Below are 17,836 nucleotides of genomic sequence, written 5' to 3'. Positions count from 1 at the left end.
GAATGATTGTTGAGAAGCATAGTGTGTTTTGTGTAGTTTAATTTTGTGGTTAATCATTACCATTATGTGTTAATAAGATTATATTGTGTGTGTACTGTATATATGAAAAATGAATGGAAAAAATGGTGTTATAATTAGTATTATTTGGGGGGCGGGGTCTGGGGCGGAGATTGGGCAGGTTTTGGCCCGCGACAGCTTGTGTTTTGGATTTCGGCCCCTTAATGTGATTAAGTTTGACATCCCTGATATACAGTATTCAAGATGTATTGCTCAGAGTAAACCTATTCTTGCTCCTATCACTCAGCAGTTTATTTCAGTATTTCATTAGTATTTCAGCTGGCTTACGGTATGGACTTAAGATGCAGGAGACACAGAGACAAGGAAAGACTGCAAGCAAGTGCGAGATGCCTTGCAGAATACAAAAATATTTGATGTAATAATATACATATAGGCCTCCATTATCCTTATGTGCATGCTCATTACTCTCAGCATGCCACACTGTTTTTTCAGTGCTGGATTTGTAGCAGAGTTTCCTCTACCAGAAATTTTTTGAATATGGGCCTGTTGGAGCACCAAGGGGCTAAGGGATCTTTAAAACATAGGAAAAGGTTTCTGCAAATTTAAGATCTGAATATTCAATTTTCATTCTCTCAAGCCCAAAGTACAACAGTAATATTCTGGAGAGGAATTCTAGATACAGTATTTGTAAAATTAGCCATTTTCTTCATGCAGGTGTTCCCTTAAAGGTGGAGGCAGGGGACGAGGAAGTTTTTCACCTTAAAATTTTTACTATGTTAGTTGATCAACAATTTAGAGTTTAAGTTTGTTATTTATATGTTTCTGGAATATTTCCAATGTGAAGGTCTATGAGTCCAACATTCAATGAGTGTTATCTTTTCAGGCTGGGAGAGGAGTATCAATGGTGGGATGGAGTGGAGGAAGATGGGGGGGGGTTGCTATTATTTGGTGAAAAACGTAAACATTTGTGGATCTCTTGTGGCACATTTTATTTGAACAATAAAAAGCACAGTGTGGAATATAGGGATCAGAGATCACAAAGTTAAGTTATGAGAGATAAGTTAAGTTATGAGAGATATGTTGATGAAAAAATAAACTCGCCTACACCCCGTCCTGGAACTTTGAAACTCATCTTGTGGCGTACTAGGGTGTGCGGGTAATTGGTGAAGGAAGCAGGAGTAGCAGAGTTTATTGCAACTTGTGGAGATAAGGGGTGGTGAGCACAGGTGCAGATATCTGTGTCATGTGGTAAGCAGCTTCAGTTTCCTATTCAATTTTGGAAATTGTTTATGGCAATAAATCAGTTAAACGTGTGCTCCTTTGAGAATCAAGTGTTCCATAGGGAAAGTATATCAGAACAAAGAAAAGCTGTGCCGAGTCACACCAAGGTCCATCAAACCTAGCATCCTGTCTCCAGAAGTGATCATTCTGATAACATGTACCTAGCATATCCTGAAAAAGTAGATCTATTCTTCCTAATTAATTTCCAAGAAGAAGCAATGGCTCTCCCAAGTCTATCTAACTAATAACTTTTTATGAATTTTCCCTCTGTCATAGTATGCACAAACTAATCCATTTAGAGAAAATTGCCTCTCACAGAGAAAATCATATATGGTGGCAATCAGTTCAAAAGTATTGGTGAGTTATTTTATAATTTAAAGTTGCAAAAAGAATATGAAATTCATTAAGATTATTATATATATTTAAAATATTTTACATTTTTAAATAGACAGCTTTTACCTACCTATTACCTTGATAACCATAGAATGTATCAGTTAAGCCTACAATCTTTCTCTTCCCCAAGTTATAAGACAAATTCTTAGCAGGTACAGTAGACTCTTAGCTATCCAGCACCAATGGGGATTGCTGGTTGCTTGAGAGTTATTGTAAAAAAAAAATAAAATACTGTAGCAACAGAGCTGGTCCTGACAACACCCCTCCCTCCCTCCAGCCTCCAAAACAGCAGAGTCAGTCCTGACAAACCCCGTCCCTCCCTCCGGGCCCAAGGCAACAGCAGGAGCAGCCAATCCTGACAACCCTCCCCTCTTCCTCAGCCCCAAAGCAGTAGCAACTGCCTATCTTGACAACCCCCCCCTCAGCCCTGAAGCAGCAGCAGCAGCAGCAGCAGCTGAACCCAACGACCCCCTCCCCCTAACCAAGGCAGAAGCAGCAGCCGGTGAACAGAAATAGCACTGTAAAAGGCTGCTTCTGGCCAGAAACAGCTTATTTATGGCGCTTCTTCTGTTCATCGGCTGCCACTTCTGCCTCAGTAAGGTAGGGAGGGGGGTTGTCAGGATTGGCTGTTGTTGCTGCTTCGAGGCCGAGGGAGCGGTTGTCAGGATTGGCTGCCACGGGCCTGGAGGAAGGGGGGTTGTCAGGCCAGCTGCTGCTGCTGCTTCGGGGGCTGGAGATTTGTGGCTGCCTTCTGCTTTGGGGTTGGAGGGAGGGAGGGGGTTGTTTGAAAGTTGTCTGAGGAGCGTGGGAGACTTTTTTTTTTTTTTTGACTGGCAATTTTTTTGCTGGTTGGTTGAGAGTGCTAGTTAACTGAAAGTCGGTGAGATGAGATTCTACTGTACAAGAGCAGATTCTTTCCTAGAAAGTCCAATAGGGTTATCCAGAAAAACCTAAATTTGGAAAAACTGTGCTGATTAAAATTTTTCCCATGAATCCGATTGTGCTTGATCAGAAAATTTTTTTTTTTTTAGATTTTAAAGCCCATCCTGGGGTCGCTCAAAGCGATTATATAAAGCTCCGTTTTTCTTAAAATTTGTTATTATTTTGGCTTAATGGGGCACATTTCTTGATATTATAGCTATAACTTTTGTTTTCACATTCAGCAGTATTTATTAAAATAACCTTCAATATCTGCACATTATTGTGCTCACTTTCTAATGAAACGTGCTACTATATTCAGAAGCTTAAAAATATAACACAGTACCATAGCAAAATTCAAACACTGTTTTGAATATATGTGAACTTACACTTATCCGATATTGGGTTTATATAGATGTTGGCTTTAGATACAGCAAGTCATTCTTGCCTAGGCAAGTTCAGAACAAACCTACAACTAACTGATATCTGAGTAAAGATGGGCACTCACAAGCATTACTCAGGAAGCAGATTAACTGCTGATGTCTTACTTGCCCGGACAAGCCCAATCAGCCAAACATTTAGTTGTTCTATGAATTTCTGTATGATACTGTAACCCAGAAATTCTTTCACATATTTCTAATGTAAGATTTACTTATATTTACATGTTTAATCTATGTCCATAGCATAATGTTAGTATTATCACCTATTTAATGCAAAATTATCAGCCATTTTAAGGGAAAAACAAATTTGGGTGGTGCTTATGTTCATTGGCTTTGAGCAACCCCAGGATGGGCCTAAAAAACTGTACAAAAATATTTTGTGATCAAGCACATACAAATTTCATGGGAAAAACTTCAATTAGTAAAGTTTTTTTCTGGACAACCCAAAAGTCCAGTCTCACCACTCTTTCAAGACTGAGGGCAATTAAGCTCTAGTTTACCCACATATATATCTGTGCTTCTAAGGCAATCTCTCATAACAGATCCTTTGGACGATTCACACTGAAATTCATCTGATGGCATGATCCTTTCAAACCTTTTTCCTTTTTTTGTATAATAATGTTTTAGTGAAAAACTATAAAATATCACCATTCACTCTCAAATTTATAACAACAAAAACCCCTCACAAAAATCTTTTCTTCAGTGTAATTTCTCCAACAAAAAAACTTTCACTGTATGCAAAAAAATATTTACCCACTCTTTCTGCCTTACTTTATAAATAACAAAGTTTTCATTTGTTTCATTATTTAATTTCTAAATGGATCCTTATATATATCTTAAGAATCATAGTAACAGCAATAGAGCAGCATTTGTCACTTAGATGTAACATATATAATTATTAATAGCATGCTCAAGGTATATCAACTCAAAGCATATGCAAAGGATATGGCTGTTCTTAAAGCTCCTACAGTTAGCAGCAGGAAAGATTCTGCCTCATATTTTCCCCTTTCTACTAATCCTGTACTGTCTTCTCTCATTTATTAGCTTCATTGTTTTATTACTGTATATACTCGAATATAAACTGGGATTCTGGGGCCAAAAATGGGGGGGGTCTCAGTTTATATATTCGGGTCTCTCTCCTTCTCAAACCTATTGCAGACCTTTGCCGGACCTGCCATGAGACCTGGTGGTCCAGCGATGGATACCTCCTGCTTACTGTCCCAGCTGATTTTTAAGAATTTTTACCTCCCTCCCGCCTCCCCCGCATACCTTTAGTGTCCCTGGTGGTCCAGCAGTGGCCGGGACAGGAGGGATCCCTTCCGCCTGCTGTCCCAGCCAATTCTAAATCGAGTTCTTGCGGCAGCCAATTAGCTAGCAGGAATGAAGGAAGGTCGCTCCTGCCACGGTTCACTGCTGGACAACCAGGGATACTAAAGGTATGCGGGGGAGGTGGGAGGGAGGTTAAAATTCTTAGAATCAGCTGGGACTGGAGGGATCCCTCATATCCCAGCCACCGCTGGACCATCAGGTCTCACAGCAGATCCGGTGGAGGGAAGGGGACAGGGGACGGAACCTGGCAGGGAGGGAGGGGGGCTGGGTGCAGAGCCTGGCAGGGCAAGGGAGTGAGTGAGTGAGGGGACTGGATGCAGAGCCTGGCAGAACAGCAAGGGAAGGGGAACAAGGTGCAGAGCCTGGCAGGGCAAGGCAAGGCATTGCACTTGAATGTTAACCCCCCAGTTTATATTCACGTCAACCTTTTTTCCTCCTTTTTTTGGGGAAAAAAGTTTGCCTCTGTTTACATTCAAGTCAGTTTATATACGGTAGTTGAATTTTGACTAGTCTATCTTTTCAAACCTGTGCTCAAGCTAAATTACAGCTTAGGTATAGTAGATAGGTCCTTGCTTCAGAAAGGGTTAGTATCTAAACTGTAACAGTAGAGCAGTGGTTCCCAACCCTGTCCTGGAAGACCACCAGGCCAATCGGGTTTTCAGGCTAGCCCTAATGAATAAGCATGAGAGAGATTTGCATATAATGGCTGTGACAGGCATGCAAATCTGCTCCATGCATATTCATTAGGGCTAGCCTGAAAACCCGATTGGTCTGGTGGTCCTCCAGGACAGGGTTGGGAACCACTGCAGTAGAGAGTAAAGTGACATGAAAAGGATTTGAAATCTTGATTATCTGGTTTTCAGCCCACTGCTCTTACTACAAGGCTTCTTCTTACCTCTCTATAATTTTTTTTTTTTTTTTTTTCTATCTCATCTCCTCCTGAACCTTCTAAACTGTACTTATGTTTTGTGCTGCAGATCATGAATAGGACAGCTTCTCAAGACTTGTGCTAGTAACCTTTTAGGACAGCTGTGTGTACCATAGCCAGTACACAAATAATAATAATAATAATAATAACTTTATTTTTCTATACCGCAATACCACAAAACAGTTCAGAGCGGTTTACAGGATAAGAGACTGTACATTTACAGCGAAGTGACACTGTGGCTTTTAAATTCATATTCATACTCTGTTTTCAACTTGAAAATCCTAGACATGTATCAACAATAGTGTTATTCTTCTTACCTGAAGTAGGTGGCAATGCAGAGAATAACTACCAGCATGGGGTAATAAATATAAAACCCATCTGCAATGAATGGAAGCACTCTCAAGGAGCCCATAATCTGAAAACCAAAATACAAAATAAGTAGAACAAATAGGTCTATTACTTATACTTCCCTCTGTCTGTGATCTGTAACCTACTGAAGAACCACCATGCACACTAAGTGGGGTTCTTGAAAAGAAGATAAATTAAAGGAAAATAGCAACTCCCAATAAAATCAGTCTATAAATTTAATTTCAATTGTTTTGTTATATTCTAATGGAGGTATGGCTTAGTGGTTAGAACTGCTGCCTCAGCATCTTAAGGTTATTAATATGATCCCAGCCTGCTCCTTGTGACTTTGAGCAAGTCACTTAATCCCTCCATTGCCCCAGGAACCACAGTTAGATTTTGAGCCTGCTGGAACAAATAGAAACATGCTTAAGAGTACCTGATTACTATTCAGTATAATGTAAACCACTTTGGGTGAATCTCTTCATGAAAAAGGCAGCTAATAAATCCCAATATATAAATAAATATTAACTTCTATCAGAATTCATCTTTGACACAACCCAAGCATTGGTAGTTCAGTGGTAGAATTCTCACCTGCCACATGGGAGGCTCAGGTTCAATTTACAGCCAATGCAGCTTGGGGAAATCCACTGCTTATTCCAACGATAAACAACAAAAAAATGTGTTTTTCTCCTTGGGATCTTGCCAGGTACTCGTGACCTGGGTTGGCCACTATTAGAAAGAGGATACTGGGCTTATGGACCTTTGATCTGTCCCAGTATGGCAACTCTTTATGTTCTAGTTCACAGATTTTTTTTGATAATTACATATAGAACTAGAGAGATTCTTTGTTTGGTGCAATATAGATTATTAAGACAAAAGGTATGAATTGTGATTGGTCAGACTGCTGTACTACTGCAAATAAGAACAATGGGGGGCAGAGCAAGATGGCAGCAGCAAGAAGCAGCAGCAAAGTATTTTACCTGTTTGTTTCCTTTCTCATACCTCATTGATGGGGAAAAGAAAAGGGGTCACTCAGTCTTCTAAGGCCACTTTGGCTATTTCCTCAGCAGCTTATCTGAACAAAAAATATGTACACTGTGGCGCGGCTGCTAGGAGGGCAGCTGTTGAGTGGAGATACAGTGCCTCCCCCAAATGGGGAGACTTTACTATCTCCCAAAGAAAGCAAATTGCCTCCACAGCCAAATGGCGACACAAACTGAATTGCAGAAGGTGTGGGAGCAGAGGAACAAACTGGAGTACCTCTGGGTCTCACATTGTAACACTGTTCCTTTTGTTGTCTTCAGAGTATTTGCAGAATTTACCAGCTTCAGCGTCAGGAGTTACCCTTGGACCCGTAAACAAAATGCTGATACATTGAATTATATCTGAATGCTCTTATCAATTGAAAAGCCCCAGATAGTTACAATAAAATACTTAAGGCCCATGGTGATAGGCTCAGGAGTAATCTAAGGAAATACTTTTTTACAGAAAGGGTGGTAGATGCGTGTAATAGTCTCCCGGAAGAGGTGGCGGAGGCTCAGGAGTAATCTAAGGCAGTGTTTTTCAACCTTTTTTGGGCAAAGGCACACTTGTTTCATGAAAAAAATCACGAGGCACACCACCATTAGAAAATGTTAAAAAATTTAACTCTGTGCCTATATTGACTATATATAAAGTAATTCTCTTGAATAGGAATCAAATAAACACAAAGAAAGTATTTTATAATGCTGCCACCGCCAACAACACCGTTGGCGGCGGTGGCACTCAAGTGTCTAAAGAGCCGCAGTTTGCCGGCCTAGGGACAACACTGGAGGGTGGCCAGCTGTGCACCCCCTTGGGACGTAAACCCGGGGTGGGGCAGACCGCCCCCCCCCACCCTGGTATGCCACTATCTGTACCTCACTCCCTCCCTATGACAAAAAATTCTCCTTTCTTCTATTCCCCGTGTACACAACCATCTCTTTCCCTCCCTTCCTCTCTCCAAAGTCCATGCCTTCTGTGTCCAAACACTCATTCCCTCCCCCACCTCAGCATCTCTTTCCCTCCCTTCCTCTCTCCCAAGTCCATTTCTTCTGTGTCCAAAAACACATTCCCTCCCCCACCTCAGCATCTCTTTCCCTCCCTTCCTCTCTCCCAAGTCCATTTCTTCTGTGTCCAAAAACGCATTCCCTCCCCTACCTCAGCATCTCTTTCCCTCCCTTCCTCTCTCCCAAGTCCATTTCTTCTGTGTCCAAAAACGCATTCCCTCCCCCACCTCAGCATCTCTTTCCCTCCCTTCCTCTCTCCCAAGTCCATGCCTTCTGTGTCCAAAAACCCATTCCCTCCCCCACCTCAGCATCTCTTTCCCTCCCTTCCTCTCTCCCAAGTTCATGCCTTGTGTCCAAAACGCACTCCCTCCCCTCTTTTGTGTTCCGTGTTTGCCTCCCAGCCCATCTTTGCAACTTTCTCAGCAAAACGAAGCTCAAGCCGCGAGGCTTGTCTTCTGCTTCCTGCCTGCCCTGCCGCGCACAAATAGCCGAACGGAAGTATTCTTATATATACCTTCTTCTACTCTATGTTTATAACCTAACTAATTTATTTTTCTCAAGTACTTTAGCAAGAATGTGAGCCTTTGGGACAGTCAGGGAACTCTAAGTACTCTCTCTTCATCTTAATTAATCTTACTTATTGCATTTCTTGTTTCTACTGTAAACCGCTTAGAACTTCACGGTACAGCGGTATATAAGAAATAAAATTATTATTATTATTATTCTCCGACGTCAGCGCTGACGTCGGAGGGCAGGCTTTGCTTAAGCCCTCCCTCCGACGTCAGCGCTGACATCGGGGAACGCTTGCGATCGGCTATATGTTAGCTGCAGGGCAGGCAGGAACAGAAGACGAGCCTCGCGGCTCGAGATGTATTGAACTCTGTGGGTCCCCCGTCCAGCTCTCTCCTGTCCACGTGGGGCGGACCGCCCCTCTCCCTAGACTGGTGGTACTGCCCTGATGGCGGCCCTCACCGTACGGCACACCAGGCAACATCTTGCTGCACACCAGTGTGCCGTGGAACAGCGGTTGAAAAACACTGATTTTACAGAAAGGGTAGTAGATGCTTGGAATACTCTCCCGGAAGAGGTAGCGGAGGCTCAAGAGTAATCTAAGGAAATACTTTTTTTTTACAGAAAGGGTGGTAGATGCGTGGAATAGTCTCCCGGAAGAGGTGGCGGAGGCTCAGGAGTAATCTAAGGAAATACTTTTTTTTACAGAAAGGGTGGTAGATGTGTGGAATAGTCTCCCGGAAGAGGTGGCGGAGGCTCAGGAGTAATCTAAGGAAATACTTTTTTTTACAGAAAGGGTGGTAGATGGGTGGAATAGTCTCCCGGAAGAGGTGGCGGAGGCTCAGGAGTAATCTAAGGAAATACTTTTTTTACAGAAAGGGTGGTAGATGCGTGGAATAGTCTCCCAGAAGAGGTGGCGGAGGCTCAGGAGTAATCTAAGGAAATACTTTTTTTTTTTTACAGAAAGGGTGGTAGATGCGCGGAATAGTCTCCCGGAAGAGGTGACGGAGGCTCAGGAGTAATCTAAGGAAATACTTTTTTTTACAGAAAGGATGGTAGATGCGTGGAATAGTCTCCCGTAAGAGGTGGCGGAGGCTCAGGAGTAATCTGAGGAAATACTTTTTTACAGAAAGGGTGGTAGATGCGTGGAATAGTCTCCCGGAAGAGGTGGCGGAGACTCAGGAGTAATCTAAGGAAATAATTTTTTTACAGAAAGGGTGGTAGATGCATGGAATAGTCTCTCGGAAGAGGTGGTGGAGACAGAGACTGTCTGAATTCAAGAAAGCCTGGAATAGGTACGTGGGATATCTTAGAGAGAGGAAGAGATAATGGTTACTGAGAATGGGCAGACTGAATGGGCCATTTGGCCTTTATCTGCCATCATGTTTTTATGTTTCTATTAATATTCTTGGGGAAATCGTTGCACAAAACTTTGAGACTGACTAACTGAGCGAGCAAGCTTCTAGAATATCTGGAATTGTGTCAAACCACTCTACTCAAATGAGATTTCATGCAAGGAAAATTGAAACTTTGGAATCAAAAACTCTAAAATTGGAAACCCTCAATAATGTATTGGTTAAGAACAATTATATACTCCTAAGAAAACTGGAATTGATAAAAATCTTTCTAGAGCTAAAAATCTGCTGTTTATAAACTTTTCCAGATTTTCTAGATCGTCATTGGAAAATACTTAAAAAAAATATTTACTGGAACTGTTGAGGAATCTTCGCTGAGATGGATGTTTCACAGGATTGTATGAATCTACAGAATATTCATCACATGCAGCTACTTTGATAGTGACATTTGCATTGGAGTTAGAGAAAGACACTGTCTTTGAGATTTTTCTTTCAACATAGGAAACGGTGTTTCTTAGGACAGCAAATTTAGGTTTTTCTGGATATAGCTAGATCAACTCAGAACTGATAGCATATAATATTAATAAGGTCTAAAACGGACATTTTCTCCTGATCCGTCCTTGCTATTTTCAGGGCTCAGACCATAAGAATCTGTCCAGTATTGGCCCTACTTCCACTGGCATAGCGAGGGTGGGAGGCACACGGGGCAGTGGTGCCCTCTCGCCCTCTTCTTTGCCCCCCCCTCACCTCGTGCATGCTCATTCCCTTCCCCGTACCTGTTTAGCTTCCCCAGCATGAGCAGCATCTCCAACTTGCTGCCCGCATCGGCGTCGGCTTTCTCTCTGACGTGACTTCAGAGGGAAGCGTTGAGGCTGGCACGAGCAGCTGGTTGGAGGAAGAGGTACAGTGGGGGGAAGTGAAGGCGTGTGCGCGGTAGGGGAGGAGTGGGAAGGAGCTGAGGGGCGGAGAGGAGGAGGAGAAGTGCCGGCGCCCCCACCAAGATGGCACCTGGGATGGTCCGAACTCCCCACCCCCCCTTACCTTGCCACTACCTACTTCCCAACTACTGGAGCTGCTGTCAAAGCTCATTTCAGTCCATCTTGATCTACCTTGTCAAATACAACACACAGAGGCTAAGATTCTACATAGAATGCTGTCGGCGGCTGACGAAGCTTTTTGCGAAACAGGGAGCCCTGTTGGAAATTGTGGTAACAGTGTATGGGCGGCAAGGATTCAGTAGCTGCTCTGCACTGTGCTTATGCTCCATTTTGCTGTTTTTTTCCTGCTTCTACTGCCCAGCACTACGAAGACTACTTAATAAGCAGATAAGTGTGATAATTTTTTGATACTTATGCAACAATGAATGTTATAGGAAATTGAATTAAGCAGAATATGTTTTACACTTATCTTTGGAGTTTTTTGACCAAGGATGTGTCTTCCTGTCTTAATGAGTATGTCTATGTGGGAGCTGTATGTTTTTGAGAATGCCCCTATTAGACACTGAGGTCTTCTCTCCAATTTTGAGTATAATTGGGGATTGAAGGTATTGCTATATGTAGTGATGGGTTAAGTTTTGGATGTATATTTTTGAAGTGATTATTCTTGACATCCTTTTATTGTTCTTTGAGTTTTTTGTAAAAATTATGCAATTTATGTAAAAATTATGCAATTAGGCACCATTTACAGAATCGTGCCTTCGGGAAATGCAGGTGCCAGAAATGTAGGCTAGAGTTCTACATTTAAATATAATTATTCTTTTGAAATAAAAATTCCATAAACAGATAAGATTTCATATAATGCCTATCCATTACCTCCAATAAGAACACAAAATGTTATTCAATGTGGGTTGCTACACTTCTTTGGGTTTAGTAAAATATAAAATAAGAATAATTTTATTCACCGAAAGCATGGCGAGTACATTGAATATTCTCCTACTGGGAACCACTCACTCTTATATCAGAATTCAGAAAGCATTGGGTAAGCTCAGGGCAGGATTAATTTGTGGAGGGTTCTGTTCTTGTTAGCTAAAGCTGATATTGGTCTATGCTTTTACTGAGATATACCACAAAAGTAGACAGTTGTAACCTACTATAATCACACTGCTGGCCTTTCTACAATGCAATAGATAGTAGAGCAAATTCTAATCTTTTCCGAACCTCTGAGTTATTTTTCTTTACTTACCATTGTGTACGCTGTGGGCCGATTGTCCTGATGAGAGATGGATCCATCCATATGAGTCAAACCCAAAAAGTTCAGACACAATGGGGGAGTTAAACGGCAGAATAACCTGTTCCAATTCAATAATCCAATGACAAAAATTTAGAAATTGTTTTACTACTGCTTTGCAAAATACTATCTAATCTAATGCTTGGCTTTATATACCGAGACTTCAATCCAGGAAAGCTCGTCTCGGTTTACAGTAGTTAGTTTAGTTTCATTCAACATTCCTTTTAAGATATCCTGCAATGATGATTCTCTATCCTTTTTTATCATAATTGCTGTCTCACTATATCTTGCAAAAGGAGTCTGTTGCATCATCTGCTGCAACTCAAATGAACCCCTCCCCCTTTTATGAAGCCACATTCATCATTGTTTTTTCTTTTTGTTTAAGGTTAAGAGCAAGGTAGTTTCCTATTAACCAACCTGACATCTGTCATACAACTTGTAATATCAAGTTCTCTAAACTTGTTTGTTCATAAATCAAAATCAAAATATCATTAACATAATTTTGATATATTATTTATTGGATCTTACTTAGAAAGTAGACCTATAAGTAACTTATTAAAAAAAAATCAAGTTACTTGTGTTTACCTAAGATCCAATAAAATGCTTTCTATTTTACTGCTGGGTGGATGGACTGTATATAGATTTCTCTTGTTTTATGGTTTCTTGAGTTGTTTGCCTTACTGAAGAGGGTCCTTAACCCAGCAATATACAACATTTGTTAAGAAAATTACAAAATTTCTCTACTTACATGCCACTGAAAAGCAAACTGTATGCATCAGTTTGGTGGTGCGACGCTAAATAGTAATAATTAAAAACACGAATTCTGAAGACCGTTGAATACACACAGATACTTAGGAAGAAAATAGTAAGGAAACAAGCCATCTGGAGAAAAGAAACAAATATTCTAATTACTTAAATCTACAGCTTAAAAAGATAAAATTATATCAGTAACGGTTATATTTTCTAACAGTGTTCATAGGCTGTCAAAGCACACAGTACATGTGTTGCATGTGTGTTAAAAACTCAAAATGTGTGCCCAGGCACATACATTTACTCTCGGCAGGTGTAGTTATTTGTGCATGTGTCAATGCGAATAGGTACATATATGTGTATTTTACAAAATATTAGTGCTCTAAGAATACCTACATATATTTCACATAAAAAGTAGGTGTTATGACTTCCCTGCAAATACTTTTTGCAGACATATACATTGGGCAATTTAATAGGAACCCATCCAAGCACATAAAATATTAGACTGCATACTGAAGATTGCTCCCAACCAATTGTTTGTTTTCCCTAATTGAAAAGCAAGTGTCCGATTGAAAAATCTCTTGTAATGACAGGTCTTAACTGAAGGATACATAAACATAAAATTATTACGGGTATTTTTCAGGTAATAAAAATATGAAAACCAAACACAGAATGATGCATAAAGAGCCATGATAGGGGGGAAGTGACGTCACCAGACTTCATGGACGGTTGACTGCTCAGCTCGTGTGCCTTGAATTTAATTTGTATTGATTTCCCTCCCTAATTAGCGAGTCCAACCCCGCAAACTGCAGCTCTTCGGGCGGAATTGTCACGGAGGGTGTCCATGTCTTTATGGCTCAATCAGTCCGCAAGACCCTGAAGGATTTTGCCTTCAGCCCTTTGCAATCTGACGTGGCCAAAATGGCGTCGAAGGATGAAGAAGAGCCTGCACCGCTGCTCAGTGGAGAGCCTGCTGGTAGAGAGAATACTGTCCCGATGCCGCCGGATTCCCTGGCTGAAATGCTGTCTTTGTTTTGGGAGATACGGAACGAGATGAAGGGGCTCCGGGGTGAATTTACCACGCTGGCAACGGATTTCCGCTCTGAACTGACTGAGTTGGGAACGTGTGTGGGATATTTGGAGGTTTAGTCTGATGAACAACATGCAGCTCTTGCCCAAATTGATACACGCTCCAAAGATCTATAGGCGTAGCAAATTTATATATATGATAAATTGGAAGTCTTGGAGAACAGAAGCCGGCGGGCAAATCTGAGGATCCGAGGAATACCAGAATCCACACAATATATGTACTGTGAGAGGGTTGCCCAACAAATAGCATTTTTACTATTGGCTGATGGTTCGGAATCTGGATCCCTACCGGAGATCTCTATTGAATGAATGCACCAACTTTGACGGCCCCATGGGAGAATAAACCTAGAGATATTATCGTCTGCTTTGAGGATTTCAAGCTCAAGGAGGTTATTTTGCGGAAAGCCAGATCGCTTGCTGTACTTAAGTGGGAGGATATGGAATTCGAAATCTGGCTGCTGTTACCTTACATCATAGAGCAGATTTGATGCCTTTATTTCGTTACCTGGTGGACTAGAAAATTAAATACAGATGGCGCTACCCTTTTGCTCTGCTTTTTAATCTGGAGGGTTCCTTGCGCACTGTGCGATCCCTTTTGGAGGCCTCATAGATCTTTCCTGAGGTCCAGTTTACGGAGACCTCCCAGACACCATCGGATCAGATGACTGATGGTTGCCCACGCCGGACAGGGCTTTCACAACCTAGGTGGCAGTGAGCCCGGCGAGAGGGTGGTCGCCTGAAACGACATTCGCTTGACCAGGAGCAGTGCTCTCTACCTGGCACATGACGGGGGTCAATTAATGGAGATTTGGCCCCATTTCTTTTCTACGCTTGCAGCTTTCTCACTGTTCCAGTGGTGTGAATGACTCCTGTATTGTGGAGTGTTTTGGAGTTTGAGGTTTTTGAACAATTGGGTTGGACTTATACAAATATGTTGTGTTGACTACTCAAAAGAGGGTTTAGGTTTTGAGAACATAAGAATTGCCGCTGCTGGGTCAGACCAGTGGTCCATCGTGCCCAGCAGTCCGCTCACGTGGTGGCCCCCAGGTCAAAGACCAGTGCTCTAAATGAGTCCAGCCTCACCTGCGTACGTTCTAGTTTACCAGGAACTTGTCCAACTTTGTCTTGAATACCTGGAAGGTGTTTTCCCCTATAACAGACTCTGGAAGAGCGTTTCAGTTTTCTACCACTCTCTGGGTGAAGAAGAAATTCCTTACGTTTGTACGGAATCTATCCCCTTTCAACTTTAGAGTGTGCCCTCTTGTTCTCCCTACCTTGGAGAAGGTGAACAATCTGTCTTTATCTGCTAAGTTTATTTCCTTCAGTATTTTGAATGTTTCGATCACGTCCCCTCTCAGTCTCCTCTTTTCAAGGGAGAAGAGGCCCAGTTTCTCCAATCTCTCACTGTACAGCAACTCCTCCAGCCCCTTAACCATTTTAATCCCTCTTCTGTGGACCCTTTTGAGTATACCGTGTCCATCTTCATTTATGGCGACCAGTGATGGATGCAGTACTCCAGGTGGGGGCGCACCATGGCCCGGTACAGCAGCATGATAACCTTCTCCGATCTGTTCGTGATCCCTTTCTTAATCATTCCTAGCATTCTGTTTGCCCTTTTCGCCGCCACCACACATTGCGCGGACGGCTTCATCGACTTGTCGATCAGAACTCCCAAGTCTCTTTCCTGGGTGGTCTCTCCAAGTACCGCCCCGGACATCTTGTATTCGTGCATGAGATTTTTGTTACCAACATGCATCACTTTACACTTATCCACGTTGAACCTCATTTGCCATGTCGATGGCCATTTCTCGAGCTTGATTATGTTATGTTGCAGATCTTCACAATCCCCCTGTGTCTTTAATACTCTGAATAATTTCGTATCATCCACAAATTTAATCATCTCACTCGTCGTCCAATGTCCAGATTGTTTATAAAGATGTTGAAGAGCATGGGTCCAAGCACCGAGCCCTGCGGCAACCCACTGGTGACGCTCTTCCAGTCTGAGTATTGTCCATTTACCCCCACTCTCCGTTTCCTATGCACCAGCCAGTTTTTAATCCATGTGATTATTTCACCCTCGATTCCATGGCTCACAATTTTCCGAAGTAGTCGTTCATGTGGAACCTTGTCGAACATCTTCTGAAAATCCAGATATACAATGCTGGCCGGATCACCCTTGTCTATCTGCCTGTTTACTTACTCCCTTGAAGAAGTGCAGCAAGTTCGTCAAACAAGATCTGCCTTTATATGCTGTTTGGGGGGCACATGGGGGGGCCCTTCCTTCCTTTGGGTTACGTGGGTGCACTTTTTGTGGGTACTCTCGTGTGTGGTTACTATGGATGAGAGGGGGAGGGGAAGTTAGGGGGCGAGGATGGGTAAGGGGGATGCTAAGGGTATTGTGGGTTTCAGGTAGAGTATATTGCTGGTTTTCTGATCTTCTTTTGGGATTATGGGTGACCTAAAATTACTATCTCTGATTGTCCGGGGGCTTAATGTTCCCATGAAATGTCATCTCCTTTATAAGGAACTAGCTCATCAGAGGGCCCGGATTGTGTTTTTACAGAAGACACATTTGCTGTCTAAGCATGAACAAGTGTTGCACCCCCCTGGGTATTCAATTATTTATTTTGCTTCTAATCAATATCAACAGAAAACTAAGGGAGTGGCCATTCTTTTTCTTAATAGTTTACAGGTTCAGGTGGCTACAGAGCTGAGGCATCCGGAAGGCCGTTACTTGCTTCTGGGGGTCACTATTGCTAATCAGAAGTATACCCCTTTGCAATTTATATGCTCCTAATGTGGGTCAAGGGGAATTTTTTTACACAACTTGATGAGAACTTACACCCTTATATAGATGGTTTGCTATTATTGGGGGGGGGGGGTAATTGTAATTTAGTACTAGACCCCCAGCTTGATAGTTCCCTAGTAGATCGTAAAGGGTTCCAGCAGCTGCTCTTACATTGGCGGCTGCATGATATTTGGTGTATCAAGCATCCTGGGGAGCAGGAATATACATCCCATTACGCTTTTCACAACACTGATTCCTGCATAGATTATTGGCTGGGAGATGGTGTTGTCTGTCGAACAGTACGATGTTGTGAGATTCATACTACGATCTTAGCAGATCATTCTGGTGCTAACAGGTGGAGGGGGCCCCTGTAAAATCACCCAATAGGAGATTTAATAATAGCCTATTGGCAGACCCCTCCAATGTTGTGCAATGGCAAAGGATATCACGGACTATCTTGAATTGAATGATATTAATGATATCCATCCTATAGTAGTGTGGGAGGCATTGAAGGCGGTGCTGAGAGGGAAAGTAATTGCTTTGCAAGCTTATACTCAGAAACTGAAAACACAGGAGAAGCGGGCTAAACAGAGGGAACTTTCTGATCATGAATCCCAGGTCCGAGGGCGGCAGAGAACCACTCAGGTAAATGTTCAATTGGCCAAATTACAATTGGACCTGAAAAATCTTGAGCTGGCTAGCATCGAGGTGACCTTACATCAGAAACGACAGGAATATTTTGAATTTAATGATAAGGGTCGTAGATTTTTAGCCCTTAGATTGAAAACCCAGGCATCGGACATGGGGAATACTTTTTGGCAGTTCTATAGTGAATTTTATCAAGTTGACCCAGCCTCCCTAGAGTAGGAGATAGAGGACTATTTAGGCCAGATTTCGCTTTCGGCTCTTTCTGAGGAGGATGAGGCACAGTTATCTAGATCCATCACCGTTGCTGAGGTGGAAGAGGTGGTTCTTTCTCTTTCTCTGAACACTGCTCCTGGCCTGGATGGGTTCACTAATAAATTTTTAAAAACCTTTCAACATTTATTGGTGCCATTGTTGGTCAGAGCGTTTAATAGATTTGATGATACCTCAGACTTGGCGCATGGCAGCTGTAATGTTAGTACATAAAAAGGGGAACGATCCATCTTCCTGTGCGGTCTATCGACCCATCTCATTGCTTAATGTGGATTATAAAATTTTTACTAAAGTTTTGGCTTTGAGATTACAAGTCTATATAGTGTTGTTTGCAGTGGCGCAGTGGCGGCGAAAAGGGCAAACAGAATGTTAGGAATGATTAAGAAGGGGATCACAAACAGATCGGAGAAGGTTATCATGCCGCTGTACTGGGCCATGATGCTCCCCCACCTGGAATACTGCGTCCAACACTGGTCGCTGTACATGAAAAAGGACATAATACTACTTGAAAGGGTCCA

General features: G+C 42.2%; 1 protein-coding gene across 4 annotated transcripts in view; it reads right to left on the bottom strand.

Annotated features, from left to right (window-relative positions):
* Positions 1 to 17,836, bottom strand: part of LMBRD2 (LMBR1 domain containing 2) — a 132,938-nt gene that overhangs the window by 32,748 nt on the left and 82,354 nt on the right. For all 4 annotated transcript variants that reach the window (XM_033932816.1, XM_033932826.1, XM_033932813.1 and 1 more), the window contains 3 exons: positions 12,522 to 12,655; positions 11,729 to 11,834; positions 5,625 to 5,722 (listed from right to left, as the gene is read on the bottom strand). In XM_033932816.1, the coding sequence (XP_033788707.1) occupies positions 5,625 to 5,722; positions 11,729 to 11,834; positions 12,522 to 12,655 (338 nt within the window). The remainder of the gene's footprint in view (positions 1 to 5,624; positions 5,723 to 11,728; positions 11,835 to 12,521; positions 12,656 to 17,836) is intronic.

This window comes from Geotrypetes seraphini, chromosome 1 (genome assembly GCF_902459505.1).
Source record: "Geotrypetes seraphini chromosome 1, aGeoSer1.1, whole genome shotgun sequence".
Taxonomy (NCBI): domain Eukaryota; kingdom Metazoa; phylum Chordata; class Amphibia; order Gymnophiona; family Dermophiidae; genus Geotrypetes; species Geotrypetes seraphini.
Note: the sequence above shows the minus strand (reverse complement) of the source record. Positions and strands in the feature narration are given on the sequence as shown.